The sequence below is a fragment of the Formica exsecta genome, unplaced genomic scaffold (genome assembly GCF_003651465.1).
Source record: "Formica exsecta isolate Colony F162 unplaced genomic scaffold, ASM365146v1 scaffold545, whole genome shotgun sequence".
Taxonomy (NCBI): Eukaryota; Metazoa; Arthropoda; class Insecta; order Hymenoptera; family Formicidae; genus Formica; species Formica exsecta.
In genome coordinates, this window is record NW_021852693.1 from 13,872 (window position 1) to 22,560 (window position 8,689).

An 8,689-nucleotide genomic window follows, 5' to 3' on the forward strand; every position below is an offset into this window, starting at 1 on the left:
TTATTTAATAATCAATATTAAATGTAATAATCGTTACAATTAAAAACTCTAAACTAGTCTCCATATAGCAAGCGTTTTTTACATTAAACTTATTTAATGATTCTAATTTTCTATGTTAATATCTTTACTTTTTAGTACATCTTTATAGAAATTTAAATTGTAATTTACAAATTCCAATTTTGTCGAAAATTTTTATCAAACATTGTTTTTAAACATTGATAATATTATTAAGAGTGTATCCCAATATTTACTGCCAGTACTGAAAAATCTATAGTTTACGTTACTATAGATTTTCAGTACTGGTAGTGACTATCAGAATGCAGCCTATGATAGAAGGCCACAAAATATTTTTCAAAAAATAAGTTTAAAATATATTGTGAAATAATATATTATAAAGTAAGTAATAATAATAAATATTTTATATAATTGCATTTATTGCACGTAACCTTTAACTTGATTATATTATATATAATGCATCTTTTATTAAATATAACATATAACATTATATAATTCATCGTATTTGCGCATTGAAGATAACTAAATTCTCCGTTCTAGTTTTTTATAATTCTGAAACAAGACAAACATTTCGTTATTAAAATATAAGGAATAAAATATATTGGGCTCTCAAATATAATTTCTTTGCAACATATACAATAACTGATATAATAATTCACATAATAGCATAAAATACCTTAAACTATATATCTTTCATAAAATAAAAATTATTATCATACATCTCATCGAATATTTTTATTAACTTTTAGAAGTTGCTGTTCCATTGTGTCATCATTAAGATGACCTCTTTGTGGTGTAAGTACCAAACCTCCACAACTAAATAATCGTTCTACTGATGCACTACTTGGAAGTGGTGTGTTGTATTTAATAAAGGCTTTTTTAAGTTTTAAATAATTGTTTAAAATTTCAACATTACAGTTGTTTGAGTTTAAAAATTCTTGCAATTCTTCTTCTTCAGAATGTTTTTTTGGATGAAAATTAAAAAAATCATCATCAGGATCAACAGCTTGTTGATTAACATTTGGAGAATTTTCTCTAGATTGAATTCCAAATAAGTCTTGCAAATAACTTGCAGCAATTTTTTTTTTATCTCCGGTTAACCAATTTAATTTGAATTTCGGGTGCAAAAAAGCTGCTATTATTAATTCTTTCTTCTGGCGTAGTGTATAAAATCTAAAATTAGTTACAGCATAAAATGTAGATAATATTATTTCTTTTACTAAATATTTTATTATTACTATGTTTATTTTTATTTTGTTATTAGATTTAATGGATATGTATTTATGATTATTTGTTATTTATATAGTGTTATCTATTATAAATTTATTTATTGTTATTTATTTTATTAGAGTTTTTGAATTATCTCATACCTTTTATGTAATCCTTGCTGAATTGCAGTAAGCAGTGAATGGCATTCTGTAAGTCTTTCCGTGTTTAATTTTTCTAATTTTTCTTCTACAGTATTTAAAACTGGTAATAAGTACCCCGTACATTCCATTTTCACTTTGTAAAATATCCAGTGCGCGTGCCAGAGGTTCCATTACCTTAGTCAAATAAAAATATTAAAATATAAAATTTACATTTTGTATTAGATATTTATACACACAAAAAATATATAAAGTAAATTTATATAAATAATAATTAATCAAAGGAAAAAATAATAATTAACTTTGTTAAATTGATATGCTATATTTTTTGTTTACCTGGCAATAATCTCCTAAGAATTTAATATCTTTATCAGTCAGTCTCTGCAAATTACAGTAATCAAGACATTGGTTTATAACTTTTGAATTATGTTTTAGAAACTTTACGAGTTGAACTATGGAATCAAACGTAGAATTCCATCTATAAAATAAGAAATTATTGAATTAGGAAAGTAGGTTTATTATTTAAAAAATAACTTTTATATTTATAAGTGTAGATGCGACAAAAAATTTTCTTACCTTGTAATAACAGGAGTTTTCAAGTATACGCCACATATCTCTTTTATTCTGTCAGCTACCTGCGTAGACTGATTTTGTTTGTTCCATAGTTTCGTCAACTTAGCGAATACTGCTCTGTACTGTTTTTTATATAATACATCATTTTCTAAAGCCTTTTCTGAATCTTTTACAGCAATTAGATTTAATAAATGACTAACACATCTATGATGTGCAGGAAGAGTGATCACATCTTCTGTATCCATCAAATTTTCTTCTTCATTCGTAATTAATAAATCATTTAAATTATGAAATTCTACATAGGATTCTTCAGCATCATCTTTTTCAAAAGTCCTAAAGAACAAACAATATTAATTTCTATTAGCATGTTAAAACAAAAATGTTTACTATAAATATATTAATATATATCAAATATTGCAAGAAAAAATGTTAAAAGATATATATTGAGTAAAATTATATATAAATAAAATTGTAAAATATTACCGAAATGCTTTTACAAAGTTTGATGCACTGTCAGTCGTTGTACAGCAAACTTTATTTTGAATATGATATTCTAAGAAGATGGAATTGATAACTTTAGCTAAAATATCATAAGTGTGCCTGGCTTTTATTCGGCGACAAGCCAATGCAGCTGATTCTCTTCTTAAAGTTGTAGAATCAATCCAATGAACTGTTATTCCTAAGTAGCTCCTGCAACAACATTTAAATGCGTTAATTAATGAAAAATTAAAAAGTAAAACTACGCATTTTTTAACGTATTATATAAATATAAAATTTTCATTAATTAAATATAATTAAATATGAAAAAAAATTTTATATTATTAACCTTTTCATTTTACTCCATAGATCTGCTGTAGTTGATACTACTTCTACATCAGTTAATTTTTTTATAAGAGCCGTTTTTATTGCACAAAATGTTTCTTGAAGTTTTTCTTTTACGGTTTTTCTAGATATTATTCGAATAGATGATGGCAGTCCGCTTCTCACTAAGTCGATAAATGCTGGATTGTCTACAATCGAGAGGGGCTGAAGATCTTCGATAATAAATCGTAATATAGCTTTACTGCAAACTTTTCAGAGCCCCATCTTTCCAATTTTTGCTGTTTGTTATAAGTATTAAACGTATCCTCATTTGATCGCTTTACAAGTTTACGTTTTGCGTTTTCTCCATTTTCTAAATATTGTGGATGTTTTGCCTAAAAATTTATAATATTGGATGATTGCATAAGTTCGTGCCCGATTTTCATAGATGGCATTAAGTTACTGCATGGCGGAGTTCTATTGTTTGAAGATGAAATTGTTGGACAAAGATTTTAAGATAGAAATACGATATTTTTGACGAATTTGATAAAAGTGCGATTACATAATTTGCGATGCGTATGTTTCTATTTGTGTGTATAGGGTATTCATTTTTAAAAATTTCCAACTTGTTTATTTTGTGACTGACTAATCTTTTCAAAAAATACCAAAAGGTCAATTTTTTTTCAAGGGAGACGTATGAGTGCAATAAATTCAATACGGTGCCACTTTATCCCCTTCGTCGGGGTAACATCCCTTTAAAAATCTGAAATGTTAATACGGGCAAAGTGGCATACCCTGTATATTATATAAGTACACATACGCTCATAAAGACGTAAAAGTACTTGTACACGTGTAAAGCAAATTAATTGAATTGTATTCTCGCACGACTGACCTTTGGTGACATTCATATCTGTTTGAAATGATCCTGCGGTAGCATATACACGATACATGTGTATATTGGTAATTGAGTTATATTTGTCTAATTTCCGCATCGCCGATCTAGTATGCAATTACGGTTTCCCGTATTCCTGATTTCAATTTGCGATCATGATGTTTGTCTCGCCAGCAACGGTTGTAATCGTCTGCATGATTTTTAACGCTTACAGATCTAAAGAAGAAAAAAGATCCTTCTTAATTGCGGTATTATTAAATGTCACGTCGATATCAATGTTTCATGTCAAGATATAAAGAAAAAATTTTCGGATATTTATTTAATTTTAATCCATCTTCGCAATGTATTTAATACTTTCTATTTTAAAATTTTTTCATATAATTTGGCACAACATATCTTAAGGAGTGTTAGACATTTTTTTACTTTTAAATAAAATTAAAATATATTATTGAACTACGTTTCTCTCGATTTTACGCAAAGCAAAAAGATAAAACTTTTATTTTTCTATAAAAATAAAATTTAACATGCGCGATTGTTACTTTTTGCGAAACTCTAGGGAATCTTACATAAATATCTTTTGATATCTTTAATGCGAATTGGAATCACGAAGATCAATCGCGAATATCGCCCGTTGTACGGATCTCGCGTTTTTGATGTTGGATACTAATTTGGGACACTATGGGGATTCAAATAAATTGCCAGCTATAAAATCGCCCCATGCTGTTCGTGTGTCACTTAAAGTCGAGAACTAATTTGTTTCGGCTGATCTATTTCTCGCCGTGCGGCTGTCGGTCAATTTATTTTTAAACAGTTCCCCCAGTAGATGTGTCGTCGGATGCGAGAAAGTTTCGCGAACCGGTGTTTTTCACTCTTTTTGGACTCGGATGGATACTTTCTTTGCTTTTCTATTAAATAATATAAATATTGAATATAATTAAATAATATAAATATTGAATATAATTAAAGAAATTAAGAAATTCTACTTACATTTATATGCTTCTTTAAATTCGCCGATGAGCTTTTATTAGAATGTATGATTTTTCTGCCCACGCAGAATTTGCAAGAAAATGCAAAGTTGTTTTCATTACTAAAAGTAGGTTGAAAAGTAAACACTTCGGAGAATGCTGGCCATGGCATTTTTTTGTTTAACGGCGTACTCGCTTTTTCACTTATTACTTCACCCGAGGACTTACTGTCCTTTTCATTGATTTCATTCGATGTTGTACTCATGTTTTCACATATTATTTCACAACTATTCTTTATGTTTATAACGCAAATTACAACCAAAAGAGTAAAAGACACAATGTATGCACAAAGAAATAGCGCGGTATGCAAGAAACAAATGACTGATAAGAAGTACATGATATCGCGTGCTAATGTTCTCTTGTTTGAACCTGTTTGAACGCTACCAACAAGAACAATCACTGCCAACCGTATGCAAAGCCAATCATCAGCTTTTCAACAGTCATCGATCATATAAAATCGAGACATTGGCCGCACGTGCTATGAACGCTTACGGCGTCTTATCATATGACGATGACTGTGGTCGGGAAGACGCTAGAGATACTTCGAAGCATTGCTTCAACCAATCAGAATAAAGAAATTTTTACTCTTTTTGTCCTGATTGGTCAATCAAACACTTCGAAGCATTTGTAGCGTTTTCTCGACCGCAGCCATTGTCTTCCAACGCTTTTATATCGAAATAATTTTATCCAATCAGGAATAATGCGCGCGATCAGCGAGCGACCAGCGCGCAATCTATTGAATAGATATAAAGATAATAGGGAACCAAAAAGTAACAATAAAAGTAACGGCTAATTCGTTACCGTTACTGTAAAAATGTAACGACGTTACCGTTACCATTACAAACAGAAAAAAGTAACGGTCGTTACCGAAAAAAAGTAACTGTAACGGTAACGACGTTACAAGTAACGCGTTACTTCCCAACCCTGGTAATAACCGAAAGCGACCGTCGTCGTCGAGCTCATTTCCATCGTTCAGTTCCGCGATTCTCTACCACTTCGTCCCGGTTTTGCACTGCCCTTCAATCTCGCTGCTTTTTCACGTTACCATTTTCTCGCAAGCTCTTTGCCCGTCTCTGTTTATCCTTTTCTTCTGCTTGTTTTAATTTTGGTCGTATCTTCGCGCTCCTCAAATTTAACAACTGCAAATCATTTGTATAATTTTTGCTTTAATTAGTTCTTCGTTATTGCGTTGTTTTAAGTTAATTTGATTCTTAAATACTTTGTTGGAACATTGCCATTTCTCCGTTAATATGTACAGATATTCCGTTAAGATTTTAAGAAGTATTGATTGATAACAATATGCTAATAGGTCGACTATATTTTGCAAGTCTAATAAATTATACAAAATAAAGAAAAAATTACGAGATTATTTTTTCATAAAAATATGACATTTGATAAAAAAATATACTTTATAAATTATAAAATTTATCTATTATATATATGTTCCAAACTTGTAGAATATTTCCTGAAAAATACAGGCATGATTTGAAGTTACGCTAAGGCGGGCCATTCGTTTCACAGATTACTTATGACTTTTGAAATTTGTTTTTCTTTCCATGCGTGTATACGAGCTTCACCATCTACATGCATCTGTTAACATTTCTTCCAAATGACTGTAATTTTATCGGAATATTGAGAAAAGACATTCGCTCGTCTCTCGCAGGCATGTTTAAAAGTTTAAAATCGATATAGCCTGTAACAAGCCGCTTTCGCGAGGCGGGCGACGGATAACTCGGTCGGGATCCTGGGTTCGGGAAAGCGGTATCGAGACACAAATGCGTTTGGTTGTTTGGTAAAAATGTAATTTATTGCGTGTAAATGTGTGTTGGTACAGCGTGAGTGTATGTATAGGTGTGCGAGGTGTGTGAGCGTATGTGCGCGCGAGACGAGGGGCGAGTGTGAGAACGGACAATGTATGTATGCGCGTACGGTTAAAGTATAGCTATGAGTATGTACAATGTGTGTGTGCGGTTACGCAATGTCGGTGTGCGGGTACGTATAACGTATAGATGCGAGTATGTACAAGGTGTGTGTGCGGTTTCGCAATGCCGGTATGCGGGTACGTATAAAGTATAGATGCGAGTATGTACAATGTGTGTGTGCGGTTACGCAATGTCGGTGTGCGAGTACGTATAGAGTATAGATGCGAGTATGTACAATGTGTGTGTGCGCGTACGGATACAGTATAGCTGTGAGTATATAATGCCGGAGGTGCATGCAATGCACCGCGATTGCGCGCAGCGCTATTCGCGTTTTCGGGTGTTCGGTCGCGTATCGATTATTAATCGCGCACGTAAATCCGGCAGGAGCCGTTAGCTGTCGGGTGGTCCTTTACGGCCGCGTCGGTGGGCGCAGGTCGGCCCTCGGCGCGGGATTTAGCGCTCCCGTACTAATGGCGCGTCCCGATGTCGTAATGGCGGCGTACGCCCGTTCCCATTTGCCTCGTTTTAATCGGAGTCGGAAGGATCGCTCTCGGAGATGCCGCAAACTCTCGGCGGAGGCTGAGTACACCCAACCCCGTTTTCTCTCTCTCTGAGCGGTTAATGATCTAGGCGGTTTCCAGGCGTCTTACAGACTCTGGCGGTGCGGAAGATCAGATCTCGATATTCAGAAACGCGCTCTATTTATACCGGTTTTCGGCGCGCGCGTCTGCGTAATTCGCCTATTGTTCTAACGGTATCTGGTTTATCGTTGAACCGGCGCGCGCGACTCGGGTATTTTCGGTAACGGTCGGGCGGTTACCCGAGCGCGTCGTCGGCTCTCGATGTTTTCGCGCGCCTAACGGCGGTTAGATGTTTACGCGTTTCTGATGTTATTTAAAAATGGGCGCTCAGCGCCTCCGCATTTGCCCGACCGGTGTTCGTCGGGCGGCGGACTTCCGGCGGATCGGCGGCCGGGTACGGTACAGTAACGATGGGGGGAATGCATCGTTACATCTTTACAAAAGCATAAAAAACTTTATGAAAAGAGGAATTATCTTTCACCTTTGTTATCAGATATCGATTCGACGATTCGCGTTCGCGTTATCTTTCAAAGTCAAAAATTCCTCGAATGAATTCGGGTATCATAACGACGTCAAACCGTTGTACTCAATCTATATATTTCGCTCTGTAAATTATCTTTGATCGTGTTTTGCAGAGAAAATCAGATCGGCTTTATCGTCGTCTTGTAGAGAGTTCAGCGTAGATGCTTTTTCGATGTATCGCTGTTTTACGACGGATCACGAGCCGCTTTGCCATCCGAATCCTGTGTCGCAGTAGTTTCGCCGATGGTAATCTGTAAACTAAAAAGAAAGAAGAAAAAATGCACGTTTATATCTTCTTAAGGAATAAAAAGTGGAACTGTGTTTATACTCCAATCAAATAAAAGAAACATAAATTATAGGTCCAAAATTATTAGAATCATGAGTAAAAAATTGAAAAATTAATATTATTTTGTCAAATTAAAGAGTGACCCCAAAATCAGTGGTTTTTTCGCCTATTTTTGGTCCCGCGATATTGGAACTGAATTGTGTGTTAAATGATACCTTATGACAAGATATCAATCACAAAAAATTTTTAAGTTGAGGTGAGAATTGATTCCAGAGATATGGGAGGTCAAAGTTGTCAAAATTCATTAACTCGTCAGCCCGTACGCTTTAAAGCACGAATTTTTCTTTTAGTCCGATAATTTAAAATTTCGTACCCGGAGGTTTTGCTAGATGCTGACAATGAATTTGAAGTCAGATTTGTAAAATTCATAATGGCCGATTTAATATGGCGGACCATGTATTTAATAAATGTTTTAATTTCTTTACTTGTTAAGGAAATCGATCCACATGTATGTGCGAAAACACATACTAAGATTTAGTTTCCTTGATTTTGTTCCTTGGAAATGGTTATGGATATATTACATATATCAGGATTAGGTACATGTATCCCATCACGGAAAAAAAAAATTAGCTGCCGTAGCTAAAAACTGCGTGTAGTAACTAGATTTCAGTTGTAATATATGGACAGCGAACATCTTAGCTGTGA

General features: G+C 33.7%; 2 protein-coding genes across 2 annotated transcripts in view; one reads left to right on the plus strand and one right to left on the minus strand.

The window, feature by feature from the left end:
• Positions 1–737: 737 nt before the first annotated feature.
• LOC115241967 lies at positions 738–4,878 on the minus strand. Its single transcript, XM_029817964.1, has 8 exons — positions 4,842–4,878; positions 2,782–2,965; positions 2,439–2,645; positions 1,959–2,159; positions 1,719–1,860; positions 1,507–1,559; positions 932–1,188; positions 738–889 (listed from the first exon to the last, which is right to left on the minus strand). The coding sequence occupies exons 1-8, from the start codon at positions 4,876–4,878 to the stop codon at positions 738–740; spliced, it is 1,233 nt and encodes a 410-aa protein (XP_029673824.1).
• The window catches only part of LOC115241968 (ester hydrolase C11orf54 homolog), a 28,488-nt gene continuing 22,754 nt past the window's right edge, over positions 2,956–8,689 (plus strand). Inside the window, exon 1 of the mRNA XM_029817965.1 lies at positions 2,956–3,004. The gene's annotated coding sequence lies outside the window, so the exon portion shown is untranslated. The remainder of the gene's footprint in view (positions 3,005–8,689) is intronic.

Excerpts from the sequence above, each read along its gene's own strand:
- LOC115241967 (XM_029817964.1), bottom strand. The coding sequence starts at position 4,878 with ATGAGTACAACATCGAATGAAATCAATGAAAAGGACA. Across the intron at positions 2,646-2,781 it reads CTATGGAGTAAAATGAAAAG|GAGCTACTTAGGAATAACAG; the intron begins GTTAATAATATA and ends ATGTTGTTGCAG. Across the intron at positions 1,189-1,506 it reads TTACAAAGTGAAAATGGAAT|ATTTTATACACTACGCCAGA; the intron begins GTACGGGGTACT and ends AACTAATTTTAG.